A 26,521-nucleotide genomic window follows, 5' to 3' on the forward strand; every position below is an offset into this window, starting at 1 on the left:
AGTTGATGTTGGATAAAATCCTAAAGTTATATTTGCTCTTTAGTGTTCATCTGTAATTCCTATTAGCATAAATATGCTACTAAATCTCCCACAGTAAGCAGCTGTGGTAAATGACTTCTGTAGGCTTAAATGCCAACAGTAATAAGGTATTATTTGTTTTTCCATTAAAAAAATAACAACAGAGGCTTCTGTAAGATGTGCACACTCGCTTGGTTTCAGTGAAGTGCTACTTATAAGAACCCAAAGTTATTTCCTATCTGATATCTGTGTCACTGCAAATCAGCAACATAGGTATTGCCTTCCTATCATGATTCTTACTGCCTCCAGTTTACACAAATTTTGTATGTACAGTCCTGGGACTGCACAAAAGTTTTGGGGTCACCTTCATGCCATTTCTCCTTGATGACTGAAGTTTCCTGTTAAGTTAGGAACACAGGATCAGGAAAAATTACCCAAGCCACTGAATCCAGTCCTCTACAGGCCCAGAAAGAAAAAAAAAAAAAAAAAAAACAACAAAACAAAAACAAAAAACAAAAAACCCCACACCAAACCAAACAACAACAACTACCAAACAAACCACTGTACTTCAACAAGCTACAGGTTATCTGTTCTATACACCAGCACTTGGGGCGTGGGGATGATGATGGGGATGACACGAAAAATGCTAAAAACTTAAAAAAATATATATATTTAAAAGAGTAGAAAAGCCACATGGCACCAAGTCATTGGAAGTGAGCAAGAGAGATAAGGCACTGCCAGTGTCCTAAGTCTATAAAATAGCTTGTAGCATATTAAATATTTGTGGTCTGAAGAAACAGGGAAACCAATATAGATAAAATTATCCTTAAATCCAAGCAGCTACTGCAGACTTGCTATGTGTGAGATGTGCTACTAGGGATTACAGAAAGTGTCAGAAAAGTTACACACAGTAGTAAAAGGAAAACACTTCAAAATAATGTATTAACCAAAACAAAACGCTAGTCTTTATATAAGCCTGTTTCTCTACATAATCTTTCCAAGTGCCCTTTACAGAATTTAGGCAAAGCTTGCGTTACTTTATTTTTCTAACGGGACAGCAACATGAATTGAGGATTCTAATAAAGCATTTCATACTGCATTTCACAATGTTTCACTGGAAACATCAATTCAAAACGGCTTGCAGAGCAGAGAGATACGGGCAGGAATTTGGGTTGAAAGATCGCAAATTGGAGATAACTATGTATCCACATAATGTTAACTTGCCTTTTGTCCATCTTTATTTATTACATTTATTTACAGTCATTGCAGGATCCCAGGACTCGAGCCTCTCACAGTAAACCCGTGCACCCACTGCGCTCTGGAGTCAAGGCCACAGCAGTATGAGAAGTTCTACGTTGTGCTTTGCTCACCCCCGATACAATCCTTTTTCCTCCTTATTCAGCTGACTGCACTGCGGAGGCAGAGTTGGACATGGACATGACTTAATAAGTTTGTGATATGGCTAGAGAAGTTTGGCACACTGTGAATAACCAGTGTTTCAGTAACTTATCAAGCTTGATTACCTTGGAGGATCTGACAGGAAAAATAATGTTTTCCTAAAGGCTGAAGCAAATTCTACTAAAAACAACAGCAAGCCAGGACCAAAGTAAAGATGCCATTTCTATATTGCTATTGATTAAGCTCACAAGCGGACTTCTGCTCCACTGAAATATAATACCAGCCCCTCAGTACGCCTCTTTTACGCACTTTGGCCTTTACATCCCATGAGCCCTTTAATCTCACTCTAAAGAGCCAACTGATTCAGGCTGCTTCTCAGTCATCCATAGAAAACTGCAGTCCTCAGAAGAAATTATTTCCCTCTCCTCCTCCATCAACTGGTTTCCAAAGCTGAGCCAAAATAATCACACCCTGAGCATACTTATACTGTGCACAGCCACCTGAAATATGTGGGGTTCACTTCATTTCCAAGCTACATTTGTCATTGACACTGCTTAACTGCAAGCATGTAGCAAAATGTTATGGCAATAAAAAAGGATTTTCAATAACATCGTTGAAAAATACGTTAAAACAGAAATTTAAGAAGAGTATGGTAAATCTTGAAACAGGAAAAAGCTGAATGTGTCATTTCAGCATCACGGCTTTCCTTCAGTTCTTGATCTTGCCTCAGTTTTGAAAGCAGATCCCTCCCTCCAATTTCTTCATGCTCTTTAAATCAAGGGCCCCACTTAACTAATGTAATCCATATGCCTACTATTGCTTACACGCTGTTCAAGAGGGTCAGCTCAGCTGAATTACGAGCCCATCACATGTACTTCCCTACCGTCTGTTACCTTTATTACAGAAAGGCATGCTTGGCGATAAAATAAACAAGTGACAAGTGTGAAGTTCATTATGTTTTCAAGAACCAGGTTTATGTACATTTTTGCTAAATGTCAGAAAAATAATATTTTGATGATATATTTGATTAAGCATCTTTAAAAATAATCAGAAATAAATTAATTAAATGCAAGTGATGTATGTAAGCAAAGCAGCAGCTACATATTCATAACTGAGCAGACACAGAAGTCACTCTTTTCTTTCAGAAAACAGACTTTTGTATTGGAGAGGACTGGATCAACAATTTCACATGAGAATCTCCTTGTGTTTAGTTTTAGAAAAGTCCTATACTCTACATGACCCAGTGTAGGATGAACAGTTGTCTCAGTATTTGTGATGTGATGAGGAAGCTGCCGGCCATGTATAAATAAATAAAAATCTCACCTCACAGCCCTGCTAAGGAAAAACAAATGTGTTATATCATAGGACAAGAAAATTAACCTTGCTTGAAAAAAATAGTGGTTTTTTTTTTTTCTCCAAGAACAGGATTTGTACATTTACTGCTTCTCCCGATGGCAGTGAAGGGGCTTGCGCTGCATGGAGCTGGCACAAGTGCAAGAAGCAGCAGGAGGGTGAGGGCTGGGGCGGGCAGCACAAGGCAGGAGCTGCACCGCAAGACGGAGGCAGCCAGCAGGCAACGCTGCTCTCCTGGGAATGTCAGGCAAAGCAGGAAGGTGATGGGTGCGCTGAGGAGCACGTGCCACTAGCGGGACAGCTAATGCCATAGTGACTTGGGGGAAGGATGCAAGTTCGAACCAGAACATCCTACAGTCCTGGAGGTGGAAATAGCTGCACTCAGATGCTCACCTATGCATCTTTTAAACACCTCCAGGGATGGTGACTCCACCACTTCCCTGGGCAGCCTGTTCCAATGCCTGACAACACTTTACATGGAGAATTTTTTTCCTCATATTCAAGCTAAACCTCCCCTGGTGCAACTTGAGGCCATTTCCTCTTGTCCTATCAACTTCTTACCTGGGAGAAGAGACCAACCCCCTCCATGCTACAACCTCCTTTCAGATAGTTGTCGACAGCGATCAGGTCTCCCCTCAGCCTCCTTTTCTCCAGGCTGAACAGCCCCAGTTCCCTCAGCTGCTCCTCATCAGACTTGTGCTCCAGGCCCCCCACCAGCTTCATCACCCTTTTCTGAACTCTCTTCATTATATACCTCACCTAAAGGAGTGCTGCCTAAGACTTAACAGAGTCAACAACATAAAAAGAACGAGGTTCTGATCCTCCATAATTTCTTAAAACCTGAAGAAGTATCAGGATGCAGATAGGCAAGTTTTAGTTGATTTGCATCGTGCTGTGGCTGTGTGGTGCTCTAAAAACAAACAAAAACCCATCCAGAAAGCAAACCAGCACCACACCACTAATGGTTTGAAATTTAATAACATAACTGACACAACATTGCTTCCTTTCAGCATTATTTTTCTAACCCGTGGCTCAAATACACTCTTTCATGTTGTGGCTCCCTTAGCAGATGCCCTCTGAGCATTTGAAGCTTGAGAAGCAAATAGCACGTATCAAGCCCATGCCCTTCAGGCATGAAACTCTTATTAGCAGACTAGCCTTACTAGCCTTTAATTTACAGTTTTGTCTAGTGGATGCATGTCAGCTCCACTACAAAGAGATTTAATTACTCTGTAATTTGACATTGCAACACAATGGCTAGACAGACCAATGAAAAAGGACATGTAGGGAACTGCAGAGCAAACTGCAGATGTGCATTAACTTGGAAGCAAGAACAACTGCCCTGTCCAAGCCAACTGATGCTAACCACTGCAACAGTAACATAAGTAAGTCAATAATACACAGCAAAGTGCCAAACCTTTGTCCATACCTGAGATAAGGACGGTCGAGGGGGCAGTGCAGGCGGTGGGGGGGGGAGCCAGCCAGACCTCACAGCTGAACAGCAAGAGAAGAAAAAACAAACAAACCGCATTAATTCCAAATAAAACCAGAATTAATTTCCATTATAATTCCTAGTGAAGAGGCAGTATTCAGTATTTTAATAACAGAAACCAAACCTGAACTTTATTGAGCAAAACCCTGTTTGAAATAACTTCGTAAGCAGTGAATGAGTAGTGATTTAATTGCTGTAAGAACCCACAACGTTATGATAAAAAGCAGAGATGGAAGCCAGTCAGCCACAAAAGCTGTATCTAAAGCAATCCAATTCTGCTTAAATAACTCCAGAAACAGGGTCTACTTGTCCTTTGTCATTAACATTATTGCCTTTTTTAAAAGTGATGCTTTAGCATCCAGTGTAGGCATTAGCTTTCACTCCAGATAAAACATGCTATGTGATGGAGTGTAGCCTTAAAAAGAAAACATCTACCATGGAATTATTAGGACAAAAGCCTAAACGAACCAAAAGAAATCCATTTTTTTGGCTATATGTTTGTATTTGCATGTTATTACTCACTGGAGGTATTTCAGAGGGAGGAGGAGAAATAAGGGGAGGAAGACAAACCCTAACAGTCAGCTCAGGCCCATTGAACATAACACAACACCAACCTTTAGTGTGAGCCCGGACAAAGGGAGAATAACAATCACATAGTTCCAGCTACTGTATTTCTCAGTTTCCTTACAATACTGAAAACTCATCATGGGACAAAACTACAGAACAGATGGTGGTTTGCAAAGGCAGCTGCAGAGAGAAGGACTAGGCTGGCACAGGGACACCAGCCAGGACTGGTGTGAGCCCTTAGCTGGTCACCCTCCCCAAGTTCCAATCACACGGAGTGTTTGGCACTTCCACTGGCAAAGGTTCATTTTGCACTGGTGGTTATTTGTGTAGTAAAAAGAAAAAAAGCAATATTAAACTTAGAAATGCATTTTACCACAATAATGCTAAGTGAGCAATTAAATTTATACACTTTTTATTTCCATACATACTTTTAAAAGCCACAAATACCATTATAAGCTTTGTTACAGCTTAGCCATTTACATATTTTATGTGCCAAGTCTAAAAATGTCTACATGGTTAAAAATACAAAGACAAAAGATATTAACCATTAGGGATAACAGCGAGAATAAAACTGCGTGGGTGAAAATATTGAGAACAGTCATATTGACTATATACAGTTCCAAAGAGGCTTATAATACACTGACTTTATTTTATTTTATTTTTTTTTTTTTACATCTTCTGTATCATCATCTCTTTAATAAAAATTAAACCTAATATCATGGCAGACAGCGCCAAAGAGAGAGGTAGAACAACTAAAACCCAACTTAGGTTAAGCAAGGGAGCCACTAACACACCTACAAGTGTAAGATATTTGAAAAAAACATAGTCATTAGGATCCCTTCTCTTACATTTAATTAGTTCCGTTTATAAGATCACTGCAATACCAGCACAATGTTGTCCATCGTTTTTGTGCAACTAAGCTTTAGAAAGGAACAGCAGAGCAAGAAACCTTCCTTCCCCTTAGTCTGAACTTCAGATCATTACTTCATTTATCTGAGCACTGGCAGTGGCTTTGGCAATTACAGCTAATAACACTATTTGAAAACCCCATCAAACTCAAACACCAGCACTCTGTTGGTCCATCAGCTGCACACCGCAATAGCCAACAAGTACATATGCTCAACATGACACATTTATCTTTAGGAAACCTTGTGGGAGCTGTGCTGCGTTGCTGCATGGAAAACACCTGTGGGCACCTTGCTTGCCCATCACCACCGGTGATTATCCCTACAGGGGTATCATAGAATCATTTTGGTTGGAAAAGACCCTCAAGATCATAGAGTCATTAACCTAACATTGTCATTAAACCATGTCCCTAAGAACCTCATCTATGTTTTCTTTTAAACACCTTCAGGGATGGCAATTCAGCCACTTCCCTGGGCAACCTGTTCCAATGCCTGACAACCCTTTACATGAATAAGTTTTTCCTAATATCCAATCTAAACCTCCCCTGGCGTAACTTGAGGCCATTTCCTCTCATTCTATTGCTTGCTGCTTAGGGGAAGAGACCAACACCCTCCATGCTACAACCTCCTTTCAGGTGGTTGTAGAGAGCAATCAGGTCTCCCCTCAGCCTCCCTTTCTCCAGGCTGAACAGCCCCAGTTCCCTCAGCTGCTCCTCATCAGACTTGTGCTCCAGACCCCTCACCAGCTTCGTTGCCCTTCTCTGAACTCTCTCCAGCACCTCAGTGTCTTTCCTGTAGTGAAAGGCCCAAAACTGAACACAGGATTCAAGGCGCAGCCTCACAAGGGCCGAGTACAGGGGGACGATCACTCCCCCAGTGCTGCTGGTCGCTCTAGTTCTGACACAAGCCAGGATGCTGTTGGCCTTTTTGGCCACCTGGGCACACTGCTGGCTCATCTTCAGCCACCTGTCAATCAACACCCCCAGGTCCTTTTCCTCCAGGCAGCTTTCCAGCCACTCTCCCCTGAGCCTGTAGTGCTGCCTGGGGTTGTTGTGCAGGAACCGGCACTTGGCCTTGTTGAACCTCATACAATTGGCCTCAGCCCAACGATACAGCTGGTCCAGAATCCTCTGTATGGCCTTCCTACCATCCAGCAGATCAACACTCCTACCCAGCTCAGTGTCACCTGCAAACTTACTAAGGGTGCACTCAATCCCCTCATCCACATCACCGATAAAGATATTGAATAGAACTGGCCCCAATACTGAGCTCCGGGACTCTCCAGACAGCTACAAAGTCATGGGGGAGCAGTAATCATGCACACTTTCTCTCAAGTCCACGGCTGCCCAAACATGAAACTATGGAGCAAACCGCTGCCCTGAGCGTGGTGGTCCCCAGAAAGGGGCACGTGGAACTGGAGTCAGTGGTGCTGTGAGCAGGCACCAGCCCCAGCAGCTCCCTCGGCTCTTCCAAATGCACATAGCCTCCTCCAGGGTTCAGCACTTTTGTGTGTGCTGCTTTACGCTCCCGCAGGCCCTTCAAAAGCTTTACTGCAAGAGCTGCATCCATTAGGAACTGGCCTCAACTTCAGCTCTAGAAGATACAGCATTTACTGCCCTTGCTCCCTGGTTCTGCAATCCCAGTGATATACCCAGGGAAGCAGCAGTGTAGTCTTTGTGCAGAAAGGTGCTGGGCTTGCTGGAAAAGCATCTCCTGAAGTGGTTGCACACACTGTGAAAGCCCACAAGTCTCCTGGGATTTGGCCACCAACATTTCAAAGGGAAAACTAATTATTCTGTAAGATGGTCAAACAAACAAGAAAAAAGCCACCAACAAAAATCTGCACCCCTAAAAACTGCTGCTTCAGCTTTCAAAATACAACATATATGAATTTAGCATTAAAGATGTTAGATGCTTACACCACATGAATTTGACCCAGTTTCCTCTTTTTAATCCTACAAATTTTAACTTAAGCTACTCATGGAATATTCATAAAATTCCTGCTGTTGCAGAGCATCTTCAGCCTGTTGTTAGAAGGAAAACATGCTCGTGTGAGTCCAACTGTTAGAGAGAAGTTAGCTGACTTTTGAAGACTTATAACAACTTATAAAAAAGCCCTCACTTTCTTCTCCACAGGGCAATGGCAACATTTTAATGATGGATGCTGCATGCTTCAGCCTTCTCTAGCGTTACTACCCTAAAAGGGGGCGATAGGTTTTTATGTGTATCAGCAGATGACTTGTCATATTAGGCTATTCCAGAATGCCTGCCCTCCTGGGAGACCGCTCCACACAGACTGGCTCTTGCTATTAGAGACAGTTCACTGCAGTGGCTCTGAAAGCAAACACAAATACAAGGGGAGCTCTGTTTCCAAAATGAAAGTAAGTACCCTGGGATAGAGCAGCAACAAGACAAATGTCATATTTCCACGTGCAGGCCTCAGAGCTTGGATAAGTTGCACGCCATTGCTCTCTGAAAACAAGTCTTCACACCCTGCACAAAAGCAGAGGGAGCTGGGGGGAGTGGGATGGGCCTCACAAGGGTTGTCTCGTTATTGAGCAGCTTGCTGGCATTCACACCAGGGTGAGCAAGGTATTATACAGCAAATCTCCAAGATAGCACTGTGGAAATCCAATACAGGTACCAGTAAAATAGATTTAAGTACATCCAGCATCCATATCACATATATTCCTGTAAATGACAGCATTTTCACGCACTAGTTACTCCCACAAAGATAGCGATAAGGCTTTCAGTTCAAAAATCACAGCTCTTTACTTAGCATGTTTACACTTTAATGCAGATTATCAGCATGGAAAGCTTCCAGCACCATTTTGCTGCCTTATTTTGGCAATCACAAAGGTCTGACAGCACTAACGGGGCACCACACTAGATAAAAAAAGCAGGTTTTCCAATCTGAAGCTAGATTAATATTTTAAAACAAACATCAGGCTGCAATGCTACACTCTGAGCACAGGCTATAACATCCTATCTGGCCATGCCACTCTGCCTCCAGCCTCCCAAGCAGACAACACAAACACTCAGCACTTTATTACCCACAGTAGTGAAAAATATCAATCACGGTGACCACACAAGTGGCTCCTTTACTTGTCTTATTTGATCTAAGAAGAGGAGACCAAAGAACAACAAAAAATTATCATAATCCAGTCAAACTTATGGGAAGTGGGTCTTTAGCTCACAAGGCACAGCAGAAACAGGGGATACCAAAATTAAGGTGGAGTAAGTTTCAGCCCCTGGGATCCTTTAGAGCAGCTTGTAAGAGCAACACGCTGCACCCCTCTCTACCCAACGACAGTCACTTGTCCTCTTGTTGCTCAGTATTGAAGAAAACTGCCATAATACACTGAGCTGCCAGATGCGTGCTATTTTAAAAAATCAATTAATAATAGAATAGCAGCATATAAAACTACATTTCCTGAACCATTTCCATGTCAAGTACTTAATTTCACTGCTGTTCTTCATAGCTGTCTTCCTTCTTGGTTTTACATGCCTGTCACTTTAGCCTGGGCATCAGACAAGTTAGAGCTGTTGGGTAAAAAAATGTACTCCTCGTCTGAATTCAATAGATACACTAGCAGTGTCCTGAAAGAGGGTGGATTTCCTGGATCAAGGGCTATTTTGTACCTTTCTAGCCAAAGTAAAACCAGATACTGACTACCAAAGGAGGCTGACCTCATCTCACATCAAACCCCTATGCACCTTTCACCCCATGATCAAAAGGGCACCCAGAGTTTGGTGGCTCCTCTTATTTCAGTCACCATTCCCGAAGGGAAAAAGAGGCCTGAATTCCTCAGCTCACACAAAGGGTGCAGCCCTAACCAAACCCAGCCTAAATTCAGGCTCACCTGGGTCCAGACAGCTTAAATCCAGGTTCTTGCTTCTGTTCTGCTTCTCCATCACCACCACTACAACCCCCTCTGCGATTGGGTGGGGACCATCCAAGGACTTAAGTTGGGAGAAAACTTGATAAGGGTCCTCAGCAGAGTCTGGCTGATGGGTCTGGTATTTTTCAAGTGGATGCTACAGCACTGCTGGATCAAGGGACAGTCTGGTTGTGTGGCAGATTGACACTGCTGCACACTGCTTCAGAGGGTTTAGCTCCCAGATCAGGTTTAACACAAGACAAAACAATAAATTTTATCAGGAAGCCAAGGATCTGCAATATTGAAACCAGTTCAAATAAGACAAGCCAAGAGAATGTATCATTCTTCGGTTCCCCAAACTACCTAAGGTTTCAGTTCCTTAGGAAGTTTGGAAAGCTGGCATTTTCACGCCTGCACTCTGAGGCTATTTTGGAGAGTTTTTCTGAGATACTTCTCCTGCTTCTGTTGCCAAAGGCAGACTGCAGAAAAGTTCTGTCTTTAAGCTGGTTTCTGTTTACCTTCATCTTACAAAACTTCCCTTCTTGTTCACTGAAACTGGTACTTGGCTATCACATAATGCTGATATTGTCCTCTAAACTCCTTCATTTACTTACATTCCCAATAACAGCATTAATAAGGTGGATTGCGAAATTACTGTTTTTCAAGCAATCTGATTTTTTAACTCTCAATAATTTGTCTGTAGAAAGTGGCAACAAGAGAAATAATTTAAAACCATAGCCAGGGGCTTAAATTTAACAAAGGGTCATTGGGAAATACCTTTCCGTCCAGGGATCTGTTTCAATAATTCTTATTAATATCTCTTCAGCAGGTAACAGCAACATGAAAGAAATATTTTAGACTCTTTATATTAATTTTGCCACCAGGTTTGCAGAAAGACTTTAAAAAGTGTTGTCAATGCCAAAACTGGAGAAAGGGTATGCAGGTTGAGTAATAAATCCTGTCAGTTAATTCTGAGAACCTGCTCAGCAGCAAAGCTTCACATGTCACAGTAAGCAGTACACACACCTAGTGTCACGGGCACACTCTGGTTACAGGTTATGTTTCATGTGCTAATCATACAGAACATAATTTGTACCTCGATTGCATGGAATGCACTTGCCAAACGATCAGGAAGACACAGAGTCAGTCAGGACAATAAATCCTTCTGCACTAAGAGCTTGCACGTGTGTGACTTCATTTAGGACACCAGTGTGCTTACACATTCAATGGGTCACTTTCAAATCAAACAAGCAAGACACCAAGAAAGGTGTTTCTTTATGATGTCATTTTTAATGCTCTATATATGCAATCTAGCATGTTTTCACTGTGAAACAGATTTTTTTTTTTAAAGCACTTATTTCCTGTATTGTGTCATATGTCCACAGCATCTGTATTTTAATTTTCCATCCCTCATTGTCCCTAAATTATTTCATTTTCTTGTGCTTTCTCTGCCCCTTCCTTTTCTGTTTGGGGACTGTTTCCCCCTCCTTCCTCCAAATGATTTTGTTCCCTCTCAGTTCATGTTTAGCTTCATCCTCCACCCACAGGGAGGCACAGTCCCTCCACCTACCTCCCTCAGATCCATCTTGACAGAGCTTCTCACCTCCGGAATTCCTCTGAGGCTGATAGAGGCTCCGGCACTTGCCTCCTGTGGCCATTTTCAACCCAGACCAGGGACACAGGAGCTGGGAAGAGCAATGGGCCACCACCCACCACCCCTCCAATCCCCACCTGTGGCTCAGATTTTTCTTCTTGAGGACATCTGCCTCTCCAGGGTCTCCCCCCACCAAGGGAGACAACTTGCCTGCCCTTTTCCACGTGAGAAGAAGATGATCATCTCTTGTTTAACCCATAAAATTGTTCTACAATGTACCAACATTTTTTTCATGGAACAGAGTAACCCATCTGGGATCACGAAAACAGGTCAGTGGGGCCGGTAGGGCCAATTGAGAACTTTTCAACTTCAACAACTTTCAGTAGATAAGAGCTTTTGGATTAAAATTTGATTTTTAACAACCTGCAACAGAATGAAAACAGACTATAAGCCATTCCTCAATCCCAGAAAGGTAAGAGCTAAGATCAGAGAAATGGAAACAAAAAAAGTTCTATTTACACAAATCGTCAAGAAATAGTTACACTTGAAAGTCCGGTAAAATCTACTCTGGTTTCCATACAAGTACTTTCTGGACTCAGCCCTTAGAGACAGACATAAAAATTTTAAAATCTAAAGATGCAGAATTAAGTTATGCGATCAGATTCCTATCATGTAGTAACCATTCATCCATTTATGTCCTTGCTATTTTCTCCAGCCTATTCAACCTTCATTATGTCCCTGTCCAAGTGGGAAAGGAAATAAATTACGTAGTTGTAAACACATAAATCCTTCATAAAAAAAAATCTAAACAGCTAAGAGGCATAAAACTCTTCCATTCAAATCAGAGGGAAGAAATTCATATTTTATTCAGAATCAGCTCAGTTCAGTAATCACATATATTCTGAAGGGGAACAGGATGGAGAAAACAGCAGCTCCAGTAACAGATCAGGAGCTGAGTCCCTCCCACCACACCACAAAATCAAAAAAAAAGGGGTTTTGCAACATTTCTGTTAAGAAAGCATTGCACAGTATTTTCATTGCAGTGATACAGTGCTGGAGAAGAATGAAAACAGCAGCTCAATTGGGTGTTCTCTATGGCTTTTACATAAAAGACATTTTTAATTTAAATTGCAATTGTTGTTACAACCCTTACAACCAAAGATATGAACTTGACTCAGCACTCTTAGCTCAATGAAACCAGGAATATTAGAGCTCTTGTATAATGTGCAATCGCTATTCAGCAAAATTGCATATTTTGCTGATGGCATTTGGCATTATCACTATTCTAAAATAAAGATCCTTCAGAATTGCCATATTCCTAATTTAATGTTTTGGTCTGATTAATAAACACAACACAGTAACGTGCAAGACAGCATGGTGCTACAGCATGAGTAAAATCTGGCCCTATCACCCAAGAAAGTAGCTGGACTTCACTAAATCAAAACCAAGAGCAATCAAAGGAAGGGGTCCTGAAAATTAATTACCTCATTAAATTCCCTGTGACCTAAACTCAGCATAAAAAAGGACATTACTGTTCTAGGTTCACCTCCTCACTTCAGCTTTGAATCAAAAAGTTAGTTGAGAAATATATATTTCTGGTAACACAAACAACAAAATCCCTGCTTAAAAGTTTGCCCTTAGTAACTAAGACTTGCAGACAGCTGACCTCAATAAATACAGATATCTCCTAACAAATAGAATTCATTATAAAAGAATACAGAAGATCATGCCATAATTATATTATACTTACGCAGGTTATGTTTGGCAGGTTTTTAGTACCTACCCTGTTTCCCCGAAAATAAGACAGGGTCTTATATTAATTTTTGCTCCAAAAGATGCTTATTTTTTTACATGCATAGCTGCCTGGATGCTATTTAAATTTACTTTTTAAATGAACTGTAACTAGGGCTTCTTTTTGGAGTAGGGCTTATATTTGGAGCATCCTCAAAAATCCTGAAAAATCATGCTAGGGCTTATTTTTGAGGTAAGCCTCATTTTCGGGGAAACAGGGCGATTCCATGTGACCAAAAGGGAAAGCCACCTGCATTTGGCTCACTAAGCTAAAAATAATATGTAACTGAAAACAAACTGCTGAAAACAGCTGAAAATAGCTGGGTACCTATTTGGACCTGTTTGTATCACAATGCGTACAACGATGAGCAGCAATAATTCTCCAAATCCTCTTTGCTATACAATTACAGAATTGTTTTAATTGATATGTGGACTGAAAACATTCAGAAATACATAAAATTTGGCTGTGGTTGGGCAAATATGAAAAACCAAAGACATCTCAACACACACTTCCTATTCAGGAATCTCCACACTCAGCAAATAAAACCCACCAGGTCTGTACATTCAAGCAAAGGTTGTGCTAACTGAATGAACTAATGAAGGTTTGATGAAGTAAAGGAAGTAACGAAGAGCCTTCCTCTCCAAAGGTATGAAAAAGAGGATAAAATGTGACGCTGAACACCAGTCTTCCTTTAGCACTAACAAAAATGAAAAGGTGCGAAAAGAAGTTTGTGCTGACTGAGCCTTATGACAGAAGTACCACTTTAAACAGCGTATGTGAAGGAATATGGGAGCGACGTAGGGACACATATCACTTACAGGAATGTTCATGCACACCGATAAACCTAGGAACACTACACTGAGAGCAGAGGGGACATTTTCTTGTTTGGCAGCAATCACTAGCCCAGCAGAGATAAGTAGAGGTTACAGATCTGATTGTAGTTAGGAAAACATCACCCATAAGGAAAAACACTGCATTTAAAACAAAATACTAGTGTGTCTCCCCCTTTCCAAGTGTGGTACTTAACACCCCACATTTTAAAAGGGTGAAAAAACTAGAAATACTAGCCCCACGTTGCTGGTTGAAAACAGCACCCCCTGAAGAGGGAATGCAGGTTACAGTAAGTATTTGCTCACAAGCCCGTGTAAGAAGCGGTGCCTGCATTCCACGCGTTCTTCACTGCAGGGAAAGTCGCGGCAGGAGGGAAGTTTCAAAAGCAAATGAGTGCTGAAAACCTTCAGTCAAAAATTCATTTGTAAATAGTTATATGGCTGTTTTGATGAATTACAGAGAGATATGCAATCTTCCTTCCATATCAACATGAAACTACACTGTTTACGACAATTATCTTGTTTCATCAAAGCAAGTTCTCTTTTCCAAACAAGTATCTTTTGTTCTACAGAAATGTTAATTAAAAGAAGTTATGCAATTCAGAAATGAAACTAAATGGGAAATAGAATGTATTTCCGAGGCATTTGCATCAATCTAACAAGACCCAGACTGTTGTCACTGTCTATAATTGCCCAGAAGTAAATTCTTTAGTAGTTGTTATGGGCAGAAAATGCAACCGAAGGCCAGAAAACAACGGATGCACTTTTGGGTTTCAATACTCAAGCTGAGACTTCCCTCAGTCCAAGAGTTACCCCAAGGCAGGCTCTAACTTACTGCCACCTTTGAGGGACAGAGGTGGTTGGGGACATTGCTGCAGCACCCCGGCCAGCCAGCAGACCACGGGGGCACGCTGCACCAGGCTCCCATCTGCGGCAATTTTAGTCCCCTCAGTATCTGCTCCCTTGCCTTACTCTGGGAGCTCTTGGTTTGCATCTGACTAGACAGAGGGCTAGAGAAGAAATGAAAATGTAGACCAGGTCACGTATGTATTTTGTTTCTACTTAAAACCTGCTGCTGTCTTTCAAGGAATGCAAAAAAAGACAGCCAAGTATTTTTTTAATATGTACATAGGCCAAATGCCAGAGATTATATATTCAACAAAAAGAAATACATGGAGAATCTAGCAGCACTGAATTTCTCTCAGATGCTAACACAAAGACTACATGATTAGAAAGAGACAGAAGATATTTCTGTCTCCTAACATCTTGTAACAGAAATTCACATAAGGACATTTCTGAAGGTGGGGGCTTTCAATAAGTTTTCTGGGTTTTTTTATGTTTTCCTTGCATAACACTAGTTATAGCATCCCAGAAGAGTACAGCTACGGAGTATGAAATGAAGGCTACTCCTTCAAGTGCAGTAACGTCCCAATTCAACACTTCTAGAGCATAGTTTCTGTGGGTAGTACATTGCTGCACATCCCAGCCATCACAGACAACAATCCCTTTGCGTATTTTGCCTGGAAAATCAGTGCCCACAACAAGGATCTGCCACAGTCTTCAGCTGAACTCACCTGAAGAAAAAAAATAGTTTTCTTTTTCTGTCCTTTAAAAGTGAAATAAAAGAAAAAATGCTCCAAACCACTGGTGGCTTTACAAGTGATACCTATAGATCAACATGACCAACAAGGAACTGAAAATAAAACTCAATATTAGTGGGAACTCCTTTGCAGGCGTGGGAACAGGCTATCTACCAAACTCACAAAATCAGGACTATTTCTGTAAAAGAATTAAGACAAAAACCAATGTAGCAAAATGGGATTATTCTAATAACATTGGATATACCCTGAAAGCTACTAAAATAGTCAATTCTACAGTCTGTTTTTCTGTACTGACACTAGGCAATATGGTGGTGCTAGATGGGATTGTCGTTCCAGCTAATTTTTGTGGTTCAACTGCAACAATGAGACTATTTTTGTAAACCTAGGAAGGAAGGCAGGGAGAAAACATAAAGCAAAAATTCAGCGGAGAGTACATTAGGACAGAAAGTAATCAACTGACCTGTGGATAGAAACACATCAGGTTTGATATTTATGCCAGACCATATTATTTCAATAGCCAAGAAACCCATTAATAAATAATACATTGCCACCACAACATCTATATTGTAAATCTGTAACCGTATCATTTGACGGCAGATGGAAACCATTTGAACTTCATTTTTCATACTGTCAGCAGAAGTAAGAATACAGCTTGTTATTACACAAGTGTGTGCAATTTATTTCACATGAACAGGCACACACAATTTCTTTTCAACGAGGCTCTTTGGCTTAAGGTGAAGATCAATCCCCTCTGTCTTCCTACAAGCTATCTTTTGAGAAAGTGCAAAGTGCCCCTCGGCAAAGAGTTTGGCTCTAAAACAATGACCACTCCCTGAGGAAGAGCTGTCTCTAGATGAAAAAGGTTTCCAAAAATGATGACGCTGGGATTTCTACTGAGAAACAAGATCCGTAGGGACAAGAATGGAAAAGAAAAAAAAAAAAAAAGAAAGGATGAAAAAGGTGAGGTGATCAAAACAAGAGAAGTGGAAGAAAAGAGAGCAGCAGTATAAAATCACATTATCAGTACAATGTTGCAGAACAACAACCACTCGAGGCTTAATGACCGGGAAGAGTGTGCACATTTCTTTGTGGAACAAAGAACTGAAAATGTAACTCTGAATGCAGACAGTTTACTTCAAAGCAGAGCCAAAGTAAATGCACCACCGTACTTTGGCACGCTGGGACAGACTGATTTAATCCCCTTGTACCAATTTAGATTTATTGGAAATGGAACCGTTCTTCAGGGTGGGCTACAAATTGTTCAGTGTTCTTCAAGGCTACAAATTCCTCCTTATTCTCTTGCCATGAATATTTACATTTTTGGCACAAAATAGAATGGCTCCATTAGAGGAATATGACCACCACAAATATTTAGCATTGCCATCAGGGGACACTTAAGACAATAAAAAATGATAGGCCAACACCCTGCAAGTACAGGAAGAAGCAGAACTTCTGGGAGACCTTCCCCATTTCTGCAATTTGGTAGCACACCATCATTCAGGTTTTGTCAACCTAGAGCAAATTTTTCTTCCAGTTATAAATGGCTGTAAATTTGAACCAAACATGAGAAATAGTTTTAGGGTGACCAAAGCACTTACTTGCTTTGCAAGCAATCAACTGCTACAGTCTTACTTAATTGACCCATTTATAGCGAGGAAACCCTCCAAAAAGTATTGATAGGATGAGTTATCCTTTCCTGCACTGATTATAAAACTGTCAGTTTGTTAAGTTGCACAGAAGAAATCGTTACGCTACTTCAAAAGTAACGGTGACTTTCAAAAGGATCCATTTCAAAAGCAAGATGTTACTTTTCATTCACAGAATGACTTCTTTGAGAATTTACATTCTCCTTTCATTTGTGTTCCAAGAGAAATTTAAATCCAAGTTTATTTCCTTCTTTTTCACCTGGATTCTGAGAGGATTTGCTGCCTAAGAAAATGTGTACTTGGCTCTGTTTGGGGTTCTATTTTGATGTATAACGAAATCAAAATTGGAGGCAACAGAGCCCCAAATAGGAACCACAGTCAAAGATCAGGAATTGTTCCTCTGAGGAAAGCAACAGAAAAAAAACATCCTATGGAGTTTCAGGGTTCAGCACACATAGTAGGACTCTGGTATTCCGTCTGGTGTTTGTACAGAAAAAAAAGTGCCATATAGCAAGAGGTGAAACACTTTCTTTTCTACTCCAACAACCACATTAACTGAGCCCAGTTAAAACATTCCTTGACACTGCCAGACCTTGGCTTTCTTCTGAAGCACAAACATGACCACGTTTAACCCAGTCCTTGAATCAAGTGATTGCTGTGCACTGTGTAAAGCTCTGGTCTGGTTCAAGGGCGCTGCTGAAGCCCAGCGCTGCTGGGTGATGGCTGCCCTGAGCAAACAGCTCCTCTTTCCACCACCTGCTGTGCCAGGCAAAAGGACCACTCAAACACAAACCCGCTGGAGAGAGGTTTTCTTTCAGTTCACTCCAGCTACTGTTCTACATTTTCTTTCTCTCCCCTCAACACGCTCCTGTGTCTAAAGAAATTACCTTTTCTTTTTACCCAAAGAATGGTTTCTCATTGCCCCCGCACACGGAAGACTTCAACATCAAAAATGTTTGCGCACAAGAACTTTCATTTTCTCCCAGTTTAAACATTAAGGGTTTTCTTCCTGCTTCTGAACTACAAAAAATAGTAATAAAAATCAAATATGTTGTAGTTACTGACGAGAATGATCTAAACAGCCAGGCTAGCTATAAACAGTCAGTGATGACAGACCACCATATGTTAAGCTTCCCATCATTGTGCCAGAAAACTTCATAATCACCTTAATTATAGTAACAGCAATTTTTCCCCTCAGTGGAGATGTAATGCAAGGAAGTCCAAGTTCTTCTGTTCTGTAGTGTATTACTGTCTATAACAAAGGCAAGCATATGTGCATATTGTCAAGCATTTCTACAAACAGTTCAAGTTGCCAAGTATGTAGCTAATCTAAATGGCCTCAAAAGAAGGAAAGAAAGCAAACTTTACCTTGTGCATTTTGTTGAAATATTTTGTTCAGATCCAAAGAGGAAGCTCTGGAATGTGATTTCTGTGGCCTTGGAGGTGGAGTAGGGGGCTCTTCTCCCTTTTTCATGGCATCTTCTATTGATGTGCTAGAATAAGACCTAAGGAAGAAGGGGGAAGAGCAGAAAATGTTTTACTTCACAAATTCCTTTTAAACAACTACAGTGAAGCGTATCTAAAAATACAAAGACATTCCTTGCCCTACTGACTAAAAGTTCCCCCTTTTTACACGACAGATTTATTTGCCAACAGAGGGACCTATGTGTCTGGGGAAAGGAACAAGTCACACTTTTAGAGCTAATAATTTTTAAGGCCTTTTCTATTACAGCTTCAGGCTCTTCTCATGTAACTTTAACTGCCAACAGCATAATTGTAGCAAATATTATGAATAAATCTGAGTAAAATTTCCTCCCCTTACAGTTTCTGTTGCCTTTCCCAGATGTGAGGGTAGTGTTTATACAGGTATAGCTTCAGCCTACTGCTTGCAAGTACACATTTTGTAGTTTATAATATTCTAACTATCAGAATAAATTTTTCATACTGAACAGTCACCTAATTCCACAAAATAAAAAATGGCTCTAAAGTCACCAAAACTGGTCAAATACATGTTTCAGTACATCATTCTGTGCCGTTCCACATCCACATCCCACACCACACCCCAGTGTGGTGCCTTTGCTAAGAATTTTGATTTTGCTGAATTGTGTCCAATATTTTTTTTCAGCTGTTGTAGTTACCAGTTCTTCTGCAAGACTGAGAGCTTTGTTCAAAATGAGCATTGACAATGTGAGATGTTACACTTAGTATAACACATTATGCACGACAGGCAAGACCAAAAACACATTTGAGTAGAACAAAAATAACTCCCACTAATGGGAAACGGGTCATTTTTTTTTTTTCCAAACAAGCTGTTGCTAGAAAACAGCACTTCAGCAGGACAGACATTTGGCAATGCTGATCCTATGTTTCTGATGTATATTTTAATAAATACAGGAGTGAAAGCTGTAATTGTTTTAAAATTTGCATGTGAGAAAAAAAAAACCACCAACCTTCTGCTGATGCTGAATTTTTTTATCTTGGCAGGATTTTGAATTCCATAGCCCTACCACATACAACCCAACCCCCCTGAGATAAATGGGAAGGCTTTTAATAAGGATCTTAAGGTTTATACTTTTACTTTCCATATTATGCAGGGTATATTTTATTTGCATTAAAATTGTATCACCTAACAGTTTGCAATTTTTACATTTTGTAAAGATTAAGTAAGATAGCAGCTACCAGGCAAAAACATGCCAGCTCCAGCAGTGACACCGCAGAGCCCTCTGACAATGAAGCGTTGCTTGCAGCAGGTGGACTTGGCACCTAAAAGCCAGTTAAGAGTCAGCAGCTAAGATTCTGCACAGCTTAGGCTAAGGAAGGTGGGCTGCAGTGCTGAGAGCCGTAACAGACTCAAATCGTAGCCTCTGGTGGTCAGGCACACCTGAAGACACAGACCCTCCAGGTTACATAGAGCCCTCCAGGCCAGGCAGGACAAGCGCAGCAGAAGGTCCGAGTTCAAGGATGCATTCCAGAATATTTAGTCTCAACCTCTGCATTGAAGTAGTGACATATAGTCACACATGAGACAGTCATATGTGACGGTCACATTCAAGTGACTTTTTTCAATCTTGTTTAAGCAATTTCTATTTTATGCATTTTTGCATAAAGTACTTTTTTTAACACTTTTTTTTTGCACATTTGCAATTTATGATTCAGTACCACAGCAAGGAAATTGAATACAATATGAAAACTAAAAAGCTTTGTCTACGAGCTGAAAAACGGCACACAAGGCATTTCAGCCTTTCTAGGTATAGGTCCCAAGAATGGAGGATTTCAATCTTCATTCATCATGCTCATAACTGATCCTCTCTTACTAGCAGGCTTTGACAAGCTTGTAAAGAGAGAGTTCCTGATTATACACTCATTTCCTAGGAAAAAGAAATGAAGCCCTCTAACTAGCACCAAAAAAAAAAAAAGTTAGAAGGTGTATGCACGATATGGCTATACACCAGAATGGTGAACAGCCAAATCCAACACATAATCCATTTATACACAACATATTCTGGCGCAGGTTTCCCTTTTCTTTCAGACACCCCAATTCAGCAGATGTTGTTTCTCACGCACAGCAGTGTAAGTTCCTAAGTCCTTCCATCAGACACCAAGCAGCCACAGTCAAGTACACGCAAGCCAACGAAAGGATTCACCCACACCCAAGAGCGGGGCTACTATTGCTGTTTCTGTGGAGGCACGCAGTGTCTCCCTCCATATGCAACCACCCAGCAGGTTTCCACAACACAAAGTTGCTGAGAGCGTTCCCCATGATGGGGTGGTCCCTGATGTCATAACTGGGGCAGGGCTTGAGGCCGTCACCGACCCGAGGAGGCCGCGGGGCTGGGCACACAGGCCAAAGTCCCAGTGCTTTATGACCAGAGGTCTAAGGCAGTACTTCTGTAGGGCCTACAGCTAACAGATCTCTTCTGGTAAATCTGTCTTTCATCAGCACAACACCAATTAAAAAAAAAAAAACAACTAAAATGCAACGCCAGTTCTTACACCTTGTGGCTAACACCAGAGGAACGCATGTCTTCTGAAACAGAAATGAAAGCAGTACCTGGATCGTGGTCTGGCTTTCAGTGTATTAGATTCCTGAGCAGCTGAAAAAGAAAAGAAGAAAGAATCACTAAAGCATCCCATTTTAAAGAAACGCTTTTAGCTGGAGGATCAGCGTTCATTAAAAATGAGAGTATTACAAATGTGGATGTGGGAGTGTGTTTATCTCACGTGAGCAACTTCTTCCCCTTTGTGTGTAAATGTCCCAAGAATTCAAAAGCCCACATGTATTCAAAACTTCACCTTTTAATTTGGTTACCAGAACACAGGAAAAGCATTAGGTCTGATAGCTCTGATCTGTACTCCCGGATGTGGTTGTGATGAATCAACATAATGAATAGCATAAACGTTCCACAGAAAACACCTTATTCCTAGCCTCCTTCCGAAAGTACAAAGGTTTATGTCCTTCCCAAATCTTTAACTCATGAATATAATTGTACACCTTCTTACCACCCATAAAAATAAACCCAACACATCAGGTTGAGACTGCTTTGATGTTGGGAAGGAAAGGCATTTGAAGGTAGAAAGCTTTACAGGCTAGGCACTGATTAAACATATAGTATTTCTATCAATGTAAAAATCGGTTTATTTTATTTGGATGAATTCCAAATATTCTGTCACATGCAGGTTTTATGTGACAGGAACACAACGGTGCTGACTTACCTTCTCTGGGTAGTTCCTCGAGTCTTTTTTTGACTTTTCTGTTACTCTCCTTACTAACATCAGATAATTTTGAGAAAATATGTCTGTGTGATTGCTTTCAAATTCAGCCCACTGAGATAACCTCAAGGTATTACAGCAGCATCAATGATCCCAATGCACACACAAAGTAAACCTTTGTACTTCTCCCATTATTCTGCTAATCAAGGCCCAATACTTAAGAGAAGCAAATACATTAGGGAAAAAAAAAACCTCAGAATTTCCAGCTTCCTTCAGATATATGCTGACTTCAAAGTCAGACATTTATACACCAGCTACTATACAGCACTACCTGAAAATATAACAGATCCTCCAAAACAAAGAGCAGGAACTACCTGTGGGAGCAGCTGGCAAATACTGACTTTTAATGGCTTGTGTTGTACTAGGCTCATAGAAGACAAGTGGCAGTGTATGGCACATGTACATCCACACACTATTTCTTCTAAAAAGAAACTGCTTTCAGGGTCATGCAGTGCTACGTGGTGTTTCGGATGGAATAAATCCAAATGCAAATAAATCCAAGTGACACAAATGACCACTTATAAACAAAGTTCTAGTTGATTACTGTCACCAACAAACTGGCTCACAGTCCTTCCAGATTTCTGCGCAATGAACTCTTCCTGGCAACCGAAGGGAAGAGAGGGAATTATTATTAGAATATGCAGTGGTGATAATCCTCCTCTGTCTCTATGTAAAACTCCCAGAGAACACAACTTCAGAAACTGCTTCCCTACAACCATATGACCCAATTTCTCCAATGCTGAAATTGCTCATTATTAAATTACAGGCACAATTATTAAATATATGCCACTTAAAAATAGGAAGTATAAATCCTTTCCAAGCTAAGCCATGTTTAAGAACCTTCAAATTTTCCTTCTTTTATGGAGAACTTAATTCTGTTCATTCTTCTTTTAGAAAGCCTCTGTCTAAAAACCTGTGGGTAAAATTGACATTCAAAGTCTCCTAGGACATCTTGTTGAGGTAAACAAGAAAGTACAGAAGGAAGAAAGAATCCTGAAATGCCTACTAATAAAAAAAATGATAGCAATAGAATTCTACTGCCAAGGACTTTCTTTCAAGTTTTTGAAAAATCAGGAAATTCAAGGCTACAATTACACAATACCCAGACTTAGCTTCACCTTTCAAAAGAAGTAGTGTAATATGAAGAAAAAAAAAACGTTATAAAGCAGGTAGTTCATTATTAGGATATGCAAATAATTGTGGCAAGATTTCCATAAAATATACAGTTATTTTGCTATGCTCAGTTCACATGTACTTCGTGTTTGACATGCAGATTCATACACGTACACAACATAATCATTCAATATGATACAAAACTATTTATCCAGTTCATGAGTTTTGCAAATTTCTATTTCTATTTCTATACATAAGCCTACTTTACATGAAACTGATAAAAAATTCAAGCTGTTGAGTAAAATATTTAAAAGTTTGCATGATTCCTGGAGTAGTAGAGCCTGATGAACTGAACAGCTTGGTCTGCACTAACTAAAGTCATATACAATCATGACCTTTTATTTATTCATCCACAGGAGAGTGTGAAGGTTCCTGTTTGGGGTGTTCAACTGATTCCAGGCCCCTCTCCCAGTACAGCTTCATCTTAACTTTCAAAAGGGAGCTGATTCAGCAACTTTTGGCTGTAACCTGGTGCCTCCTTGCTTCACAGGCTAAAGATCAAGTGGAAAATTGTACCATAAAAGGTTAAGTATGCCACATGGCTACACGAAAACAAAACAAAACAAACACAAAACAAAACCAACAAATAATTTCCCACTAGTCTTAATCACCCACAAAAACTCATCTCCTAATGATGGCCTAGGTAGAAATGCACAATGGTTTAGGAAGGGCAGGTCCTGTCTGACCAACCTGATCTCCTTTTATGGTCAGGTGACTCACCTGGTGGATGAGGGGAAAGCCGTGGATGTGGTCTATCTGGACTTCAGCAAGGCCTTTGACACTGTCTCCCATAATATACTCCTGCAAAAGCTGGTAGCCCATGGCTTGGACAAGTGTACTCTACGCTGGGTTAAGAACTGGCTGGAAGGCCGGGCCCAGAGAGTGCTGGTGAATGGGGCTGCATCCAGCTGGCGGCCAGTCACTAGTGGTGTTCCCCAGGGGTCAGTGTTGGGTCCAGTCCTGTTTAACATCTTTATTGACGATTTAGATGAGGGGATTGAGACCATCATCAGCAAATTTGCTGATGACACCAAGTTGGGAGGGAGTGTCGACCTGCTGGAGGGCAGGAGGGCTCTGCAGAGAGATCTGGATAGACTGAAAAATGGGCTGATTCCAATGGGATGAAGTTCAACAAGGCCAAACGCCAGGTGCTGCACTTTAGTCACAACAACCCCCTGCAGTGCTACAGGCTGGGCGCAGAGTGGCTGGAGAGCAGTCAGACAGAAAGGGACCTGGGGGTGCTAATTGACAGGAAGCTCAACATGAGCCAACAGTGTGCCCGGGTGGCCAAGAAGGCCAACGGTATCCTGTTCTGTATCAAAAACAGCGTGGTCAGCAGGACAAGGGAAGTGATCCTTCCCCTGTACTCTGCATTGGTGAGGCCACACCTGGAGTATTGTGTTCAGTTCTGGGCCCCTCAGTTCAGGAAAGACATTGAAGTGCTGGAGCGGGTCCAGAGAAGAGCAACACGACTGGTGAAGGGACTTGAACATAAGACCTATGGGGAGAGGCTGAGGGAGCTGGGGTTGTTTAGTCTGGAGAAGAGGAGGCTTAGAGGTGACCTCATCACTCTCTATAACTACCTGAAGGGAAGTTATAGCCAGGTGGGGATTGGTCTCTTCTCCCAGGCAGTTAGCAATAGGACAAGGGGCATGGGCTTAAACTCTGCCAGGGGAAATTTAGGCTGGATATTAGAAAGAAATTCTTTACAGAGAGAGTGGTCAGGCATTGGAATGGCCTGCCCAGGGAGGTAGTGGACTCGCCGTCCCTGGAGGTTTTTAAACTGAGATTGGACATGGCACTTAGTGCCATGATCTAGTAAACGGACTAGAGTTGGACCAAGGGTTGGACTCGATGATCTCTGAGGTCTTTTCCAACCCAGTCGATTCTGTGATTCTGTAGTTTAAACGTTCATAAATTTGACCCTCAATCCTTTAAAAGTCTAAGGCTAACAAAGTTCTTGCACTTAGAAACCTAAATAAACTGGCCAGACATTCAGAGCTGCTGAACATACAAAGTTTTTGCTGATTCCAAATTTCTAGTCCTTCTGATGGCAAAGAAAACTTTCCCATAATGAAGCACAGCAGTATCATCTTTCCTGAATTTGCCTAAACACTCCAAATGAATAACCAAAGGAGGATGCAAAATTTCTCCAATTTCATCCCAATTGAGTTCTCCTCCTGAAGGTTAGTGATTACAATGTTTCAGAACAGTGACTGATTCTGAAATAACCGTTCAATTACAGTGCTGTATCTAGCCTACTGGATAGACAAATATTTTTACTTCTAACATAAACTGGATCATGCAACCTGAGAACGTGCTCACTCAAACCCTCAATGTGCAGGACAGCAAGGGTGACAACCCTACAGTGACAGGAGTCATGGTAACAGGGTGAAACTCTGCTACCATCTCCCTTGCAATACAAACTCAGTAACACTGCTGAAGGAGCACAGCAGCGTCGGGAAGACCTCCCTGACTTGGAAGGACATGGGAAAAAAACATGCAAAGGACATAGGGGAAAAGAGGACAGTGGCACAGGAGATGTGGAGGTGACAATAGAGGAAAAAAAACCCACAACACTAAGTGTACCAAAGATGGAATTGCTGAAATGAAAATGAAATTTCCTGAGATGCTTCTGGGCAAAACTGGTGGGGAGGAGAACAGAACTGAAAATCTCGCAACCACCCTCCTCTCCTCCTGAGAGGGAAGTGTAAGAGTGTGTGTGTGTGAAGGAGAAGCAGCAATCACTCGAGAATAGGAGCTGAAGATGGGAAATCTGGCAGCTGCCAAGTGTCTGGGAAGAAGCCAGGAAAAAAAGAGTTGGGGAATGAAGCATGCAGCTGTTGAGCAGCCACGAATAAATCGAGCTATAAGACAAAACTACTACGACAGACATGTGGACTCAGTTTTCTTAATCAAGGATATCTTCACAAGCAAAAACATTTATGAGAAAGGAAAAGAAAACAAATCCAGATTCCAGTTTGTCTGGGACCAGGGAGGGCTTGCAAACACTCTTCCCACTCTAGGAAAGAGATGAATAAAGAGGAAGGCAAGGGAGGTCTGATGAACTGAACTGAGTGCATGGGAAGTTTCTGGAACGACTAAGCAATTTTGACATAACGCCGTTCTAGAAACAACATTTTCCAGTATGATAGGAACAAGAAGTGTATGTTAAGAGCTGGAGAGATAAAGATCAGGGGTGGTTTCAACAAAGAAATGCCCTTGGAATCAAAAGCTTGCACCAGTGCTGTAAGTGCCACAAAGTCTGTGTTTCCAAAAGGTTATCTACCCTTAAACTCCTTGACAGAAAATATGAAAGCTTAGTTTTTACAAAAAACAGGCCATTTCAGAATAGTTACTGAATACTTATTCCATACTTGAGAAGAGTTTTTATCAAGAGGTACACTGTTCATGCTCTGACACTTTGTTATAGTACAGAAAAACAAAATTCGACTCCTTACAAAATGCTACATTAAAACATCTCCCACACATGAAGAATGC

General features: G+C 41.2%; 1 protein-coding gene across 5 annotated transcripts in view; it reads right to left on the bottom strand.

Annotated features, from left to right (window-relative positions):
- The window catches only part of REPS2 (RALBP1 associated Eps domain containing 2), a 103,165-nt gene that overhangs the window by 15,509 nt on the left and 61,135 nt on the right, over positions 1-26,521 (bottom strand). For 4 of the 5 annotated variants that reach the window (XM_065072357.1, XM_065072350.1, XM_065072345.1 and 1 more), the window contains exons 12-14: positions 21,129-21,171; positions 18,446-18,582; positions 4,199-4,263 (exon numbers count right to left, since the gene is read on the bottom strand). In XM_065072357.1, coding sequence (XP_064928429.1) covers positions 4,199-4,263; positions 18,446-18,582; positions 21,129-21,171 — 245 coding nt within the window. Of the gene's footprint in view, positions 1-1,253; positions 1,430-4,198; positions 4,264-18,445; positions 18,583-21,128; positions 21,172-26,521 lie in introns of those variants that run through there. The other variant, XM_065072375.1, reaches the window with a different exon arrangement.

The sequence above is a fragment of the Columba livia genome, chromosome 1 (genome assembly GCF_036013475.1).
Source record: "Columba livia isolate bColLiv1 breed racing homer chromosome 1, bColLiv1.pat.W.v2, whole genome shotgun sequence".
Classification (NCBI taxonomy): Eukaryota; Metazoa; Chordata; class Aves; order Columbiformes; family Columbidae; genus Columba; species Columba livia.